The sequence below is a fragment of the Psammomys obesus genome, unplaced genomic scaffold, assembly GCF_907164565.1.
Source record: "Psammomys obesus unplaced genomic scaffold, mPsaObe1.curated_primary_1811, whole genome shotgun sequence".
In the NCBI taxonomy this organism is placed as follows: Eukaryota; Metazoa; Chordata; class Mammalia; order Rodentia; family Muridae; genus Psammomys; species Psammomys obesus.
The window spans coordinates 6983375-7001276 of NW_026585797.1; the positions used below are offsets into that span (position 1 = coordinate 6983375).

Consider the following 17902-nt stretch of genomic DNA (forward strand, 5'->3'; position numbering starts at 1 on the left):
AGCCCACTGCATTCTAGGTACCAACTGTATAACTGACCTGTATCTAGGCTACACCCAGGCCTTGCCTTATTTATTTATTTATCTATTCACCTATCTATCTATCTATCTATCTATCTATCTATCTATCTATCTATCTATCATCTATTATGTATACAGTGTTTTGTATGCATATACACCTACAGGCCAGAAGAGGGCACCAGATCTCACTGTAGATGGTTGTGAATCACCATGTGGTTGCTGGGAATTTAACTCAGGCTCTTTGGAAGAACAGCCAGTGCTCTTAATCTCTGAGCCATCTCTCCAGCCTCCTGTATGTCTTTTCTTACAGGTGTTTTCCATCATGCCTTAAGGTAACCGCAGAATGATGTTTTCATTTCTGAGGCACAAAGGAGACGGGAACACAGGGGTTTACATTCCCTGGATGGTGTTGTGACCCTGTCGCATTTACTGCTGAGCCTGAAGTTGAATATCATTTGAACTAGAATCCCAAGTACTGGTTTTCTTGTCTGTAACCTCAATGGACTGAAACTCTCAGTAATAAACTATAATCCTTTATTGGAACAAAACTACTTTGCTTTACTATGAAGTCTCTGAAACAATTTAGAAATCAGTGTATGGTTCTAAGCTAGATTTCTGATCTTTCCAGTACTAAACAGTATTTGTGTACATTTGCATTGCTCCTCACGCAGGTGTGGACCCCTCAAGATCGCCAGTGCATCCTGGATTCCCTGGCACAGTTGCTCCTGGATAAGGACTACACCCTTTTGCTTGGTCGCCAGTTGCGCCCTATTCTTTTGGATTTGTTGGAGAGAAATGCTAAAGCCATTAAAACTGGAGGCCAAATCAACCACGATCTGCATGAACGCCTCAGTGTGTCAATGAGCAAACTCATTGGTAGCCATCCTGACGTTCTTCCGTGAGTAGTTCGAGTCACGTTTCTCTGTGAGGTGATAACCTCTTTTCTCAAGTCTTGTGGGGTGGCACTTGCTGTAACCAAACCACTTGGGAGGCTGAGGTGAAAGGCCAGTGAGTTTGGGGCCAGCCTCCATTATATAGCAATACTCCTGAGATTTTTGCCAAAAAGAAAAAAAAAAGGCAAAAAGGCTTTTTTTTTTTTTTTTTTTTTTAAATTCTGTAGAGGGTGGCACAGAGGTTTGAGAACAGATAGGGTCAGTTCTCTCGTTCTCTCTTACACCTTGTATTTACTGGGTTAGAATTCATGTGTTCAGACTTGGTGGCAAGAGCTTAGCCCCAGCCATTCCCTCACTGCGATATTTACTGAATATCGCAGTCTAGCCCTGTGGTCTTCTCTCAGTCTACCACAGGCCGGGTCCAGATGTGCATTGGGATTCCTGGCTTAGCTATCATGACAGGTTTGAGGAAAGAGCCACAGTGTCTCAGTCATTTCAGAATTTATTAAGATGTGCATATGAGGTAACTAGGTGGTTGGGTGAGGAATCTTCCTGGAACAGCTGAAAGGGAAAATTAGCCAAGCTTCAGGATCTGGAGCTGACTGAGTGGTTGAGTTCTTGCTGCTCTCTCAGAGGACCAGAGGTTGGCTCCCAGCACCAGCCTCAGCTGTTCACACTTCATATAGCTCCAGCTAGAGGATCTAACAGCCTCTCTGGCCTCCATGGGCCCCTGTATACACATGCTTATAGACACACACACACACACACACACACACAAGTAAATAATGAAGTCTTTATAAGGGAAGCAGCTTTAGACTGGGAGTGTACCTCAGCTTGCCCTACCATGTGTGGCTTGGCATTCAATTCCCAGTTTTGCTCCCCAGCACCCAAAAATAATCTGTTAGATTAGCAGTGATGTTATAACTGGATTCTGACGTGTTACTGGTTTACACTTGTAGTAAGGTGCGTGTTGTGTGGTTTTATAAGTTGAAAAGACTAGGAGCTTGCATTCAAAATGGTATACTGCTTGATAAGGTTTTCATCTGGACTTCACATAAGGGAGGAAGAATGAAGAGCTGCATTTATGCTATTGCAGAAGCAGAAGTGGCCTTAGAACTGAACTGTGAGCCTCCCTGGGAGAACGCCAGGGCCGTGTTAGGGTACACTAAGCTAATGGATTGGCTGTGTTTCAGCCAGCATCAAGGTTTATGTTCTTTTGTTTTTGTTTGGTTGTGGCCTCAAGTGCTGGGATTAAAGGCGTGTGGCCCTGTGCCTGGCTAATTTTATGTTCTTACATGAATGTCACACAAATGCATACCTTCGAATTTTTCCACGAATATGGCTTATAAAAGCTGCTGTGCTGCAGGAAATGTAAAATGTACCAGAGGCCATTAAGAATGTTACTGTGGTCTGTTACTCAGATAGCATGTGTAAGGCCTGGGCTCCAGCACTACACTAAAACAAAACAAACAAGCTATGTGTAAAAAGGCCTGGCACAGTGGTGCATGCTTTTAATCCCAGCACTTGGGAGGCAGAAGCAAGTGGATATCGTAGTTTGAGGGCAGCCAGATCTACAAAGTGAGTTCTAGGATAGCCAGAGCTACACAGAGAAACCCTGTCTCAAAAACAAAACAAAAAAAGAAACAAACAAACCCAAAAAGAAGGGTTGTGTGTAAATGACAAGTTAATGTATGGTTAAAATGAACTGCCGGTGATTATGAGTATTGTGTTTATTTTGCTAAGGTCTCAACCCTGTAGCCCTGGCTGACCTGGAACTCACAGAGATCCACCAGCCTCTACCTCTCTAGTGCTAATATCAAAGGCTAAAGTCATGTGCCACCCGACTCTCTTCAGCCATCCCGAACACACCCCTGTCTCTGCTTTATGTCCTCTTCTGTTTCTGTGTTTATAACCCATTGAATTTAGTTAGTGCGGCCTGTTGGAATGCTGACTGAATTTTATCTTGGTGCTGTGTGGTTGAGTTGATGGCTGCCAGGGCCATGTCACGTCCAGAAAACAGCATTTCCCAGTGCCCCTCCATCCTCTGTTCAAAGAGATGCATGGTTATCTGACACTGATGAAAACTGCTTTGGGTGCCTGCCTGTGTTAAGCTACGGCTTCTCTTTCATCCATAGGCATATGTCAGTAATTTCTGTAGCCGTCCAGCATTAGAGAACATGCCACATCCTTCAAGATTCTAGAGTGGGCCAAAAAGAGCATGTTGTAATACTATAATAGAGGCAACAAAAATTAAAACCCCATGCTTGGTGGTGAGAATAGCCTGAGAATAGGCAGAGGAGGAAGTGTCTTTTAGAACTAAGATTTCTGTAAATTGTAGTGGTGCTACAGGCAAGACAGAGAAAATGAGGATTTCTGCCTCTCTGTCTCTGGCTCAGACTGTAAATTAACTCATTTGATCTTACCAATTTCTCTCTCTGGTTTTTGCTAAGCAACAAACCTGGCAACATTTTCTCACACATATTTATCTTGTGCACATATTGGAGATTGTGTGCACTGTTATAGTCATTAATGTGTTTACAATTTAAAAATGAGTGCATAGTTCATATATAGTTAAAAGCAATTCACTGGTTTTTTTTTTTTATAGTCATTTTATGTCAATTATCAACCCAGTCATTTTAGAGTATTTGCTTTTTGCTGGGGATTTAAGTTGAGGCCCTGTGCATGCCAAGTAATTGTTCTAACATTCAGCTATATCTTTACTTCTTTATGTACATTCATAAAATTGCTGACTTTGAACTTAATGGTTTTCCTGCTTTAACCTCTGAAGTTCTTGGAGTATAATCACCTGATACTAATTCTTTGAGTCTTCTGCTTTTTCCCCCACCCAGATCTGAAGGTTTGCAATTTTGTTGCTGGCTTTTAGTTACATGGGCTTTTATTATTGTACTCTATTTTTTCTGTTAACTTTTTATTTACTTTCTTCTAATTTGAAATTGCTTGTTAGATATAAATTTCCCAATTTTAGTTTTCTTTACCACCGTGTAGTTTTAAATTTCTCTTACGTGTGTGTGTGTGTGTGTGTGTGTGTGTGTGTGTGTGAGTGATCTTAGAAAGATCCCCTCTTATGCTTTAAGATATACCTTAAGCACCTGGTTTTTTTCCTACAGATTCAATTGAACATTTCTGTCTTGTTTCTCTTCTGTTTCTGTAAGTGGCTCTTATTCAGCATCATTTCAAGAAGAGTTGTAGCACATGTTTTTTGTCTTTTTTTTTTAAACATAGTATCCGGCTCATAGTGAGAATTCAGCAAATGTTCAGTGAGTACATTCTCTGGTTACCACTCAAGATGTGCTCTGCTTCTTTGGGTAAAGTTTTTGGTGGTTTGCAGATTCTCAACTGCCAAGGTTTGGTTCCTGAACCTGGAATGGTTTTAGTCTTTAGGCTTATATGGCTTCAGCATAATTCTCCCCACGTTCTGAGGTATCAAAAGTTCTGTTACATTCTGCAATCCTGTGGCTGAGGACAAATGGGCACTTGGCTGTTGGTGCCAGTGAATGACAATACTGTCTTCCCTCCTGCAGGTTTGCCCTGCGCTATTTCAAGGTCACCTACCCAGTGTTTCAGAGACTCTTCCTTGAGAGTTCTGATGCTAACCCAGTGCGCTATGGACGCAGGCGGATGAAGCTCCGTGACCTTATGGAAGCAGCCCACACATTTTTGCAGCAGAGGCAGCTTGTTTTCCAAGAGCTCTGGGACTGGAGTGTGTGTGTCCCTCTCCTCAGGAGCCATGATGCTTTGGTGCGCTGGTATGTGGCTTAGCCTTTGCTCTAACTTCAGAGAGGGGACAGGGGAGGAGAAAGAAAAACGCTTTAGATATGTTTTTCTTAAATCATTTATTTTATGTGAATGAATGTTGTCTGTATGTGTTTGTTGGATTCCAGGACTTGCAGTTATGAATGGTTTTGTGCTGTCATGTGGGTGCTGAGAATTGCATCCCAGTCCTCTGAAAGAGCAGTCGGTGCTCTTAACTGCAGAGCTGTCTCTTGAGCGTGTTCTTGTGTGTATTTAGTTCTTAATCCTTTTCCTTAATCATCCAGTGTTGCTTTAGGAAAAGATGATATACGTGGAGACTCACCCTTTTCCCTGTCCCGCTAAATGAATTAATCATGTTAGCTTTGTGCTTTGCTCTCATTATTGTGTGTTATGATAGTTAAGATTTCACTTTCTAGCATTCAGCTGACAAATACTTTTCTTAAGCAGTGGTAGGCCAGCAGAATTGCTCTGCTTCTTTTCCCCTCAGGCATACAGCTAACTGTCTTGCTTTGCTGACCTGCATGAATGAAGAGCACAAGTTATCATTCCTAAGGAAGATTTTCAGTAGTGATGAATTGGTGCATTTCCGATTGAGGTAAGCATGGGCCTTCTTGGAGGTCTTGCTGTGTCTTTTCTGTGGAGACTTCATGGAACTCTCTTTCTTTAGGTTGTTAGAAGAGGCTCAGCTGCAGGACTTGGAGAAGGCCTTGGTTTTGGCCAACCCAGATACCTTCCTTTGGTACAAAGGAAAGGAGCCTCAGTACATTCAGGGGCACCTTCTTTCAGCTGACCTCTCTTCCAGCGTGACAGCTGTCTGTGGTGTGGTGCTGCCCAAGCATCCCTCTGGTCCTAGAGAGCAGGTATTGTGGCTCAGTAGGGGCTGTGCTGCATCTACCCTGACTATGCTGTTTCCTTGGTCAGGCTCTATGAGTTATGTGTGATCCACACTGAGTTTGCTAGCAGTGTTTAAGGAGAAATGAAGAGAAACTCACCTTTAATGTCCCCCAGATATTCCCGCTATCTCTTTTAAATACAAAGTTAGAAATATCATGAATGCCACCTGTGTGATGCTTGAACTTAAGCAAAATGTGAAGGTGGGCAGACTTACACAGGCAGCCTGTGGTCCCAGCTGTTCAGTTGTCTGAGGCAGGAGGACCTCTTGAGGCCACCCTAAATAATACAGTGAGGCTTTGTCTCAGATATAATACAGAACAAATGAGAAAACCAAGGCTGATGGTAAGAGACTTAAGGACTGGGGCTAGCTTGGTTCCAGCGCTTAGATTGGTTAGGCTAGGATCACTAGCTAAAGCAAGAGACTAGCTCTTATTGTACTGGAAAAACTCAGATCATTTGAAACATAATGCATTCTCTCAGTGCTCAGATTTTTCCAGCTATGTCACAGGCTGTGCACTCTTAGTATGTGTGTATTTCTACATCTGTGCAAAGAGATACATGCGTAACTTGTATTGAACATGTAGCTAGGCTGCTAGTTCTTACATTGTTGAGCTTTTAAAGTTTTTACAAATTTCCTTTTTAATTTTTATGTGTAGCTATGTGTGCCTGAATGTGTGTTTTGTGCACCACATGAGCGCAGAATCTCTTAGAGGTCAGAGTTTGTTTTGGATATGCTGGAATTGTAGTTACAGCCCCTGCGCCGTTAATCTTATGTATAAAATGACAGCATAGTGAAGGAGGAATAAAAAGCTACTGGTGATTGATGAGGCTCTTCAATTTATTTAGAAATTACTATTGGACTGGAAAGATCATTCCAGTGGTAAGAGCAGTTCCTGGGCCAAGTGTGGTGGGCATGGTATAAATCCTCCCGCTTAGGAAACAGAGGCAGCTCTGAACTTGAGTCAGTCAGAGCTGCAGCGTGAGACCCTGCCTCAAACAAACAAAAGAGTGCTTACTTCTCTTGCATTGGACTGAGCTCAGCTTCCAACATTACAGCAGACAGCCCATAGCTGCATGTGACTCCAGCTGCAGAAGATCTGCTGCCCTTTTTTGGATTCCATAGGCAGCAAGCACGTGTGTGTTGCACAGACATACACAAAATACCATACACATAAAATAAAACGATTTAAAACATAAAAAATTGGTACCCAACACCTTTGCTCCACACAAAGAATTTTAAAATATGAAGAACATACCATTCTGAGCTTGACTCACATACTTGTAAGGTCAATAGAAGCATTGTTGTAGAACTTACCTGTCATTTGGGGGAAGGTCTCTGTTAATAGTCTTTTTCTCATTTTTCTCCTTAGACAAGTGAGAGGAGCTCTTCACGGGAACAGGAGCTGGCACTAAAGTCCTTTGTGTTGGTTGAGTCTGTGTGTAAAAATCTTCAGACTCTTGCTGTTGCAGTAGCTTCTCAGAATGCTGTGTTGCTAGAAGGACCAATAGGAAGTGGCAAAACTTCCTTAGTTGAACATTTGGCTGCAGTGACAGGTAGAAGGAAACCTCCTCAGCTTCTCAAAGTCCAGCTTGGAGATCAGACAGACAGCAAGGTAAAGAAGTGGCAAATTGTGCTGGGTTGCTGTGTTTGAAGATGTCAGCATTGTAATATTTTTGCTAAAGGAATGTAGGAATAGTTATTGCCCTTGTTTCTGAGTTTGGGGACAAGCTTTGTATACCTCACATGCCTCCTTTCCTTGTTGAAATTTCTTTTCTATGACTTGTCAAAGGAAATAGCTTTGCTATCTCAGGAGTTGGTTTTTCTAATTAGCTTCTTTCCACAGATGCTACTGGGCATGTATCGTTGTACGGATGTCCCTGGAGAGTTTGTCTGGCAACCTGGCACTCTGACACAGGCAGCCACAAAAGGTCACTGGATCCTTCTGGAGGATATTGACTATGCTCCCTTAGATGTGGTATGCCATCTTGCTAAGCCCTTCACTGTGTACCTGTCTTTGAGGAACATTTTGTCCAGAGTGCCCTGGGATGGTTTGGTGGTCAAGAGGTTTAGATAATACATTGTAGGAAGCCCATGCATAGTTACCTGCCTAATCTGACTTTAGCCCTTGGGTTTCTTTGTTTGTCTCCTGTTTAATAGAGTACTTATTGATTGTGCTTTGACATCAGGGGATGAGGACAAATGAGGAAGCAAATGATGTGCTCGCATCTCTCTGCTGAGGAAACTTTTCCTTAAACAGCCCATGCTGACCTGGGGTTGTCATTGATCTTGCCCCTGCTGTGATTACAGGAGCACGACACAGTGGAAAGATCACTCATGCAGTGAAGAGTCAGTCTCTGTTTCCTCTGAAACCCTTAAACTATGACCGAAAACATGTCTTTCTTTAGAGAAGTTCTTTGAGATTGAGTTTAATTTTTTTTATAAGATGAACCTTTAAAACAAATGTATACAAGAGGAGACAAATAATGGCTATGTTTTTGGGTCCCCATTTCCATCCCACCAAATCTAGCTGGTTCTGGCTCATTCTTTAAGACTTAGTGAATATTTTTCTCTTTGGAGCAGGTTCAGTGAGTTTTTCTGAATTAAGCTTAATCATGCTGTGTGGTTGTTTGCATGTCTCTCATCTTTCTCCTTTTTTAAAAATTAAACTTGTTTATTCATCTCTCATAAGAATTAAGTGCTAAGTGCCGTTTGTTTCCATCCTACTGTCTTGCTTGGTTCTGGGCCACAGTAAGCACTCAATGAATATTGAGTGGAAAAGATCTTGTACTGGAGTGCAGGTAACTCAGAAAACACAAATGCATATGATTCCAATTTGAACTGTGAAAACTGGATGGAGTTTCCTTTAAGGACATGTCCATCATTTGGAGGGAGATGATTGTTCTTTGTGTGTAACTTCTGTCTCAGTGGGGTTTGTGATTTAGGTTTCTGTGTTGATCCCTCTGCTGGAGAATGGAGAGCTATTGATTCCTGGCCAAGGTGACTGTCTGAAAGTAGCGCCTACATTTCAGTTATTTGCAACCAGGAGGTATGTACGACTGCCCTTACTGTTCCCATTCTGAAACCATTAACTGAGGCTGCATATTGGGGCCTGAATGCATATCCCAGAAAGCCCTGGGCCTTCAGGAAATGCCATGCAGCTTAGTCAGAAAGACTTGAATTCAACTTTGAGCTCTGTCATTTGTAGTCGTAGTTAATTGAGCAAGGGACATTACTGGGCTTTTTGCTTTATACATTATGAGAAAGTTCCTGGGGGAGGATGGTTAATGTTTAACTATGTAGTTTATATGGAATAAACATTGAATATATATCCCCCCTTAATCTGGAAGTCTGTAATAACTTCATGTGTGGCTTTTGGTAACCAACAGTGAACTTTTAAACATGTTAAACAAGTATGTTTTGCTGAAGTTATTTATTCTTTACGGAAGCATCTTACCATTAACTATGATTACCTAAACACACCATGCCATTTTTTTCCAGCACTTTAAAAGTAATTTGATCAAAATTCTACCACTCCTTTTTTTGTTAAAGACTTGTGGGTCAAATATTAGCCTTTAATTTTTCATCTGTCCTATATATCTTATTAGGATCCAGCACTGAAATGGCAGCTTTCATTTATGAATAAGGAATTGTATAGCATCACTCCATTTATCTGTGCTTTCATTTACTGTGGTTTTAGATGCTCAGTCATCATAGTTCATATGATATTGTTGTAATTGATTACTTCAGGGTTTTGTAGTTTTTAACGTAGAGACGTGCTGTGTAACGCAAACTTCAGTTTCTCCCAGGTGTGAGGATAATATGCTTCATTCTTGCTTTTCATTCCTTGCTTTGCCTTATTAATAGAACTTTACCACTGCCATCTATGTCGGTTTTGTACTGTCTGGTTTGAGTCATCTACAGAGGTCCTGGGGGGCGCTGTCTTATATATAAAGCAGGTTGAGTGTAACTCAACATGAAATCTGAACATTTTATGTCACTATTTGTATTTTCTCCTTTAAAATGCAGGCTCTTGAGCTGTGGAGGAAGTTGGTATCGACCACTGAATAGTCATGCTACTATGCTAGACAAATACTGGACCAAAATTCACTTGCAGAATCTGGATAAGGAAGATCTGAATGAGGTATGCAGCTTTGGAGAATAAGAGTGCTTTTCATTTTTATTTTCTACTGTGAAAATTCCAATCGCTCCTCTTGGATGGGAATAGAGGAAGTAACACAGAGGAATGTTCCTAATTGAAATATCTGAAATCTAGAAATCAAAACCTCTTTATTTTTATTGTTTTTCGAGTTCAGAAGAAGAAACCCGCTGCCCTGGAACTAGAGATACCACACTTTAAACAGAGCTATTACAGAACGTTAATCTCAGCATACACCTAAAGTTTTTCAAACCTTTTCTTCTGAGATAGGATTTCTCTGTATGGTTCTGCCTGTCCTGGAACTCGCTCTGCAGACCAGGCTGTCCTTGAACTCAGAGGTCTGCCTGCCTCTGCCTCCTGAGTGCTGGGATTAAAGGAATGCTTCACCACCAAACTGCCATTTTCTTAAACTTCATATCTTAATTATATCTTAAATATGGCTTGTATTGTCTGCTGGCAGTGCCTGCTCAGCCACTTGTGACTTGAAGCTTTCTGTGGTCTTCTAGACATCCCTGACCACAGTGTTCACTTGGCAGGCAGATATGCTTCTCAGACAAGACATGTGAACTTCAGGCTCCTTTTTTATTTTTGTTTCCCTGTCAAACAGATGTGACTGTAAAACGTTTTGTGACTCCTTGGGACCAGTAGTGTGCGTGTGCTGCTCTCTCTGCAGTGCTGAGTGGCCATTGTAACAAGCAGGACTGGACACTGTGCCGTAGAATTCTACTTTCTACCTTCTAAATTTTAACTGCTTTTATCAGTGACCCTTTCATGGTCTGTTTTCATTTCTTTTCCTGTAACTATTGTTTTTCTGTTTTTTTTTAAATGAGGTTTATAGAATTATTCAGGATCACACAAAGTAGTTCTTAAGGAATTCTTTAATGAATAAATTCCTTGTACTTGGGTACCTATGGTTCAGTTATTTGGGTATCTGGCTTTTGTTCTCTAAACAAGTTTAGATGGCTAGATTATCAATTTAGTATGAAGTTGGGGAAAAGTTGTGGAATTTAAGTATGGTGAATGTGTGGGAGCACGGTACAGAGAAGCCTCTTTCTGGTGAATAGGGTTAGCAATTGCTGTGCACTCCTCATCCCTCTGCTGGTCTAGTAGCAGGTCCTTGCCCAGACTCAGGCAACTTTCTGCTAAAGTTCATGTCCAGTGTGGTAGGTACTTTGAAATGTCTCCCTACCGGTGGACTTTCCATTCTTTCTCTCCTGGAATCAGGTTCTTCAGAGCAGATACCCAAGCCTCTCTGCTGCAACTGATCATTTGCTTGATATTTACATTGAGCTTACTGGAGAAAAACATTGCAAGCCAAGTTTTGGTCGTGACCAGGCAGCCCTAGAAGTCTCAGAAGCTGAGAAAGAAAACAGAAGAGTGGTCCTTGAGGGGAGAGAGTTATCTTTAAGGTACCGGACTACATACTGCATTCGGTTGGTATTTTAAAAACATTTCTCTGGAGAGTTCGCAAAAGCAGGTGATCCTAACAGGTCAAGTTTACAGATTGCATCGTGAGATCAGATCCCTTTAAACAGCCTATGGCATGTACATGTAATTCTAGCATTCTAAGAGTCTGAGGCAGGACAATCCTCCAGGACTGGACTATGGACCAAACTGGAAACAAAACCTTTAAAAATTAACTTAAATTGTTTCTTTTGTTTGTTTGCCTGTTTGTTTATTTTATGTGGAGGTGGTGAGGATTGAGACAGTCTGTCTGTGTAGCCTTGGCTGTCCTGGAACTCTATCTGCTTGCCCCTGCTTCCCAAGTATTGGGATTAAATGTGTGCCACCACACCTGGTCTTAACAGGTCTTAAGTAAGTCTTTTGGGTTTGCTCCATATAGTGAGTTTTATGCGTCAGCTCTCCATTCTCAGGATTAGGAATGAGTGGATCCCTGGGTTTGGTAGTATTTAGTCTCTTTCCTTGTTTCCTTGTCTGGCATGAGTCAGGGAGAAATGGGTATGGTTAAGAACTCTACAATTTTTTTTTTTTTTAAGAACTCTTTTTCCTTCACATTGGTAGAAAAACGAGGAGACTTTAGTCATCAAATAACCTTAGACTTAAGAGTGTTAAATAAATTGTCATCTCTTTGACCTAATCTTTTGTGTATTTGTTTTTAAGGGATCTACTGAACTGGTGTAATAGAGTTGCTCATGGCTTTGATAGTACATCTCCATCAGCATCATTGCATGTTTTTCAGGAGGTAAGATGCTGTTGGTGTTTTCTGTGGCTGCCAGCTTCTTCAGCTGGTTTACTCCTCCTACTTAAAACCGAGCTGCTTTCAAGCTAATCCGATACAAAGAATAACTTAGCTTTACATAGGCTGTTATGTAGAAGCAGGAAGCTTTACAGTAAAACAGTGAGGTGAAAGCTGGAACGGGTTGGTGTGGTATAGCACAATGCCTCTGGTCTTTGTAGCCACTGTACCATCTCTTCATCTCTTTATCTTTGGTTTAGAGAAATATATGGGAGCTACAGAATTTGATGTGTAGAGTAAACGTTGTATGTGGCGAAGGCCCTTCAGAAGTAGATCTTTGCTAATTCCCTAGGAACAGAGTAGGCTTCCTAAGCATAATGGGCTCCTAAAAAACACTGACTTTGGCTATAAGGTGTTGTGGTTTCAGTTCTGAGGTTGAAGAGAGAACCACAACCCAGTTTGATTTGCATTCTCTTCATGTATATGCTAAACTTATTTTGAGTAGAAAGCAACCTCCTTTGGAGTACCTACTATATGCTTTCTTAACTTTAAAATGTGTAGCTGTTTTTTTTCTTTTCTGTTTCCTTTTTGGATTTTTAAGACAGGTTTCTCTGGCTGTCCTGGAACTCTCTCTTTATACCAGTCTGGACTTGAATTCAGATATCTGCCTGCCTCTGCCTTCCAGGTGTTGGGAATTAAAGGCTTGCCAGTAGTGCTATTTTTATTTTTATCCTTCATTTTACAATGAAAATTCTTTCTAATTTTCTTTATTCTTTATAATTTATTTGATTTTATTTTATGTGCATTAGTGTGAAGGTGTCAGATTCCTTGGGATTAGAGTTACAAAGAGTTGTGAGCTGCCATGTGGGTGCTGGGAATTGAACCCAGGTCCTTTGGAAGAGTAGATAGTGCTCTTAAGCACTGAGCCATCTCTCCAGCCCCCTTTCTAACTTTCTAATAGTCCTTATTTCTTGTAGTTAAATTTATTTTTGTCCCTTTCTAATTAAAATGGACAACTGGTTATTTTAGTGTGTGAGGAGTGTCACATAGCATTCCTGTGGAAGTCAGAGAACAACTTTGCTTTCAGAGATCAAACTTGGAGATTTGCCCTACATGCCCCACTTTAGTTGCCCAAGTGGGTAAATGAACTGAGTACTCAGGGATGCTTGTTTGTTTGTTTAATTGTTGTTCCCGTACTATGCTGAAATTCACTATCAGGTAGCCTAGATCTTGCCTCTACCTTCTTGGTGCTAAGTTTATCAGCATGTGACACTACACTAGTTTTTTATATGTTGTTGGAAAGTGAGGCTTCTTGTGTACCTGTATCACTCTCCCAGCAGAACCACATTAAACCTACCTTCTACTTTTATTTTATGTTTTTGCTGTGTGGCCCAGGCTGGCCTTCAGTTTGTCACTCTCTTGCCTCAGTCTCCCCATGGCTGAAATTAGAGGTGTATGTTAGCATAGTGCAACTTGGTGCATGCGCATCCATGTGTGTGTCTCTGTCAGTATGTCTTTTTCATGCATGCCTGGTACCTGTGGAAGCCAAAAGAAGGCATTGGATTCCTTGGATTTGGAGTTACAGTTGATTGTGACCCACGATGTAGGTGCCGGGATCTCTGCAAGAATAGCAAATGTGCTTAATTGCTGAGCCACCTTCCCCCAATAAAACAGAAGGAAAAAAAGTCATTGCTGTATAAACCCACTGTAAACTTCCACCCCGCTCTAGTTTTTCCTTCTTTCATATTTAACACCTTAGAGAAGGCTAATCTAGCTTGTCCTAAACTTGACATAAGTAGGACATACACAGTATGTTGCCTTTTGAATCCAGCTGCATCAATCTGCACGTTTTCATGATTAATCCTTGTACCTCTTATTTGTTTTTTAGACAATAATATTTCAGTTCTTTACATCTATGACATTGCATTTTTTTATTAAGCTGTTAAGGGGGCTTTATGTTTCCATCTTTTGACAATTGTAAAATATGCTTCCGTGAATATTTCTATGCAAGTACTTCATTGGTAGATAAAGTGTATTTGTGTTGAAAATCGAAAAGTATTTGTAGTGTTTTCTTCCATCGTGATGGGAAAGTCACCGTGGCAGGAGTTTGAGCTGTATGACTCACCCACAGCCGGGAAGCAGGGAAGTTTAATATGATGATACTCTGTAGTTTAATTAATGGATTACATTTTTAAAGATTTTTAATTGTGTGTGTGTCTTCTTTGCGGGTTCCTGGATGTGAATGCAGATGCCCACAGAGGTCAGAAGATGGCATTGGATCCTCTAGCGCTAGAATTATAGGCACTTGTGAGCTGTGTTGGGAACTGACTCTGGGTCTTCTGTAGAGCAGCACTGTTAGAGCAGTCTTAATCACTGAGACATCTCTAGCCTATTGTATTACTCTTAAAAATCATTTGACATTTCCCTTGCTTGTTTTAATAGGCTCTGGACTGTTTCACTGCCATGCTTTCTGAGCAGACGAAAAAACTGAAAATGGCAGAAATTATTGGAAGCAAACTGAACATTTCTAAGAAAAAGGTATGTGCAGCTACTTTACCCTGCATGTTGAAAGAAGGCTGGGCTGCTTTCCTGAATGCTGTCAGTTCCTTGCCAAGGTGACTTTTGCAGCGTTGATTCTTTGGACATTAATGGTCCATTGCTACCTGTCAGTTATAGCAAATTCCCAGTGTAATTATCTTGTGTCACATTCTTAAAGTGAGTTTCTTCTGTCATCTTGTATCATATATTCCTGTTTTTTCTAATGTTTGGTGACCATTTTGTTTTCAGGGTAAGAATAGTCAGTAACACTGTAGTCTGTACTTCAATGTATAGATTTTTTTTCTTACTGTTTTAGTAGTATGTATTATTTTTAGGCAGTGCCTGACTATGTAGCTCTTTCAGGCTTGGAGCACATGCTTTACCTGCCTCTGCCTCCAGAGTGCTGAGATTAAAAATGTGTGCCACCATCCGCTGTTTAATGTTTTTCATTAAAGATGAAAAGAATAGTTCCAGTGAATGGTACTAAGCAGGTTCATTAGGTTTAACACTGAGATTAATGATATCTTACCTTTTACTTTTTAATCTCAGGTAAGTGTTTTTGAGGGGCTAGATTGTAACCCAGTGGTGCTGTGTGCTCAGCATTCATGAGGTTCTGGATTTGGTGCACAGAGGGGAGATAGATGTATGTTTTTCACAGTGGAAAGCCTTTGAGCAGTGGTGTTGGTGTTTTGAAGCCTGCAGAAATGTCTGGTGAAATTAGGTATTCTTACTTGAAGTATCATGTCAGTAATTATAATAGTAAAGATCTTTATTAAGCTTTTGCAGTACTAGAGATGGTTTGGGCTCATACGATGCAGTACCCTTCTGCAAAGGATTTATCTGTGTGTCATCATAGTGGGCAAGGGACATGAGACCACCGTGATTGGCTTAGATGGAGCAATGTTTCCTCTACCGATTGGGGAGGCTGGGTACCCTTTAAGCATTTTGGTCATTTATTCTTGGCCCAAACCTGAGCTTTAATCTGGGCTCTTTGAATAATAAGGTAGAAGATGAATGGTTATTGTATAGACTTCCAGGAACCTCTACTGCACCTTTTGTTTCTCTCAGACAGACCATGGAGTCTTAACTCTATGTTAGAAATTAAAGCTGACAAAAGCTTAAAGAACAATTTACTTCTTATGTTAGGAGTGGATTTTTCCCCCTCTCTCTGAGCTCTTAGTGAAAGTCAGTGTGTTCACTTTAACTAGACAGAGGCTTATTTGAATGAGTGAAGGGTACTGGTACAGTTTATTTCCTGTTGCTATGATACAATACCCTGAGAAAGCAACTTAGGAGAGAAAGGGTTTATTTTGGTCACAGTTCTTCCAGGTGAGAGTCCATCGTGGCAGGGAAACCACAGAGATTGGAGCTGGTCAGACTCCCATCTGCAGTCAAGAAGCAGAGAACAAGGAATGCTTTGCTGTTGGTTCTCAGCTTACCTTTGTTTATACAGTCCAGGGCACCTACCCTGAGAATAGTGCTGCGCAGAGTCAGGTGTTAACCTCAGTTGACATTATCAGGATGGCCCTTCACAGGCCTGGCCAGAGACTTTGTCTTCTGGGTAATGCTGAATTCGGTCAGGTTGTCAGTTAACACTAGCTGTCTTTGGTACCACTCCTTGGATGTGTTCTGTGTTTAAGCATTTAAAAAGCTTAAAAAGTAAAAGAAAATAAGAACAAAGAAACCCTTGATGTAATGCTAACTTGGGTGTCTTAGAAGTAGACACTGCTTTCATGGTGGAGAAGGGTTCCCTAAGACACTTTGGCTAAAGAAATGTTTAAAAGCAGGCAGGTTTTTAACTTAGTTGACATCTTTGTCTTCCACAGGCTGAATTTTTCTGTAAACTTTATAAACCAGAAATTGTCATTAATGAGCTAGATGTCCAAGTAGGTCGAGTACGGCTTTTGCGGAAACAAAGTGAAGCTGTTCGCATACAAAAGTGAGTAAAGTTAACCAGCCTGCAGACTGTGTCTGAACACAGTGTGCTTGGCCTCACACCCCTCCAGTTTGGTGCATGATGAAGAATAGGAATTTCCCAAATAGGTCTTGGGAACTAGATGCTGACAGCTATTAGCAGCTTGGAACTGATGGAGGTCCTCAGTCTGACTTAGGACAGTTTATTTAATGAAGTAAGCTCGCGTGGGTATTAGGCTATACGAGCGTTTGAATTCCTTGATGATCAGGACCATAGAAAATTCTAAATAATGTGTTTTGGGAAATGTGTTTTTAATACCATGCTATTTGAGTTGTAATCCGTCACACCAGCCATTGAAGTGAAGGCCCACCACAGTGTAGTAAGAGCTTAATTTAATTAAATCTTCTGTGTTCTATGTCAAGATAAGTCATATGTATATCTTCTACTTAGACTCAGTTTTGGGGGAAGACTGCTTTAGCACATCATAATTATGTATTATTTAACTATTTTCAAGATACATCTATTATGTTGTGTATCTGTATGAAGTCTATGTGGTTGTATATGCCATGGCATGCTGTGTGAAGGTCACAAGACAGCTTTGGGTAGTAGTCAGTCCTTCTGCCAACTTTTCGTGCTTTCTGGGGGTCAAACTCTGGTCGTCAAGCTTCTGTCATGGGTAAATGCCTTTACCTGCTGTGTAAGTGAGGAATGAGGCTAATGGAGATTAGGGATTTGTTCAAGACTAGGCTGTGCAGGTTATGTCTTATATTTTGGTCTCCAGAACCTAGTATCATAACCACAGGTGTTACGTTGATATAGGTGACACTTAACAGCCGAATGGATGTTAAATGTTCATAGTGCACAGTAAAGTTGTAGTTTGTTCTAAGAATATATTATAATATGAAGACAGTTATTCTAGGTTGTTTTCTCATTTTTCTTTGAAATGCTTTTTTTATATCCAACACTAAGAAAAGCTTGAGGCCTAGATGTTTGTTTTTCTCTCTCTCTTTTTTTTTTTTTTTGCTATTATTTCACTGCTGGGACTTACACAAGATAGGTAAGTACTATACCACTGAGCTTCATTCCTAGTTAGTAAGTTTGAAGTAGGCAATGTCTAGATTGCCTGGGATGCCCTAAAACTTTCCATTGTGCTCAAGTCACCATGCCTGGCTTAGCTAACTTCTAAGTCCTTTTTTCCTGTCCTAGGGAGAAGTCTACATTTGCTGCTACCCGCCCATCTTCTGTTCTCCTTGAGCAGCTCGCAGTGTGTGTCAGCCAAGGGGAACCTGTACTGTTAGTGGGAGAGACGGGCACCGGTAAAACCTCTGCTGTCCAGCACTTGGCTCGGGCCACAGGTACTTGAGGGGCTGGGCGTGGCTTGAAGTGGGGACACAGACCCTGTCTTGTAGCCTAGCACCAGCCTCCAACTTGCGGTCCTCTTGCCTTAGAGCCCTGTGTGCTTGGGTTAAATGCATGAGTCACTATGCCTAGTTTAGAGCCCTGTGTGCTTGGGTTA

At 41.1% G+C, this 17902-nt stretch overlaps 1 protein-coding gene across 1 annotated transcript in view; it reads left to right on the forward strand.

Moving 5' to 3' along the window:
• Positions 1-17902, forward strand: part of Mdn1 (midasin AAA ATPase 1) — a 128241-nt gene that overhangs the window by 9230 nt on the left and 101109 nt on the right. The window contains exons 2-14 of the mRNA XM_055599247.1: positions 690-916; positions 4454-4678; positions 5173-5280; positions 5353-5545; positions 6950-7192; positions 7424-7555; positions 8523-8626; positions 9607-9721; positions 10961-11145; positions 11858-11939; positions 14376-14471; positions 16298-16410; positions 17593-17741. Of these exons, the coding sequence (XP_055455222.1) occupies positions 690-916; positions 4454-4678; positions 5173-5280; positions 5353-5545; positions 6950-7192; positions 7424-7555; positions 8523-8626; positions 9607-9721; positions 10961-11145; positions 11858-11939; positions 14376-14471; positions 16298-16410; positions 17593-17741 (1972 nt within the window). The remainder of the gene's footprint in view (positions 1-689; positions 917-4453; positions 4679-5172; positions 5281-5352; positions 5546-6949; positions 7193-7423; positions 7556-8522; positions 8627-9606; positions 9722-10960; positions 11146-11857; positions 11940-14375; positions 14472-16297; positions 16411-17592; positions 17742-17902) is intronic.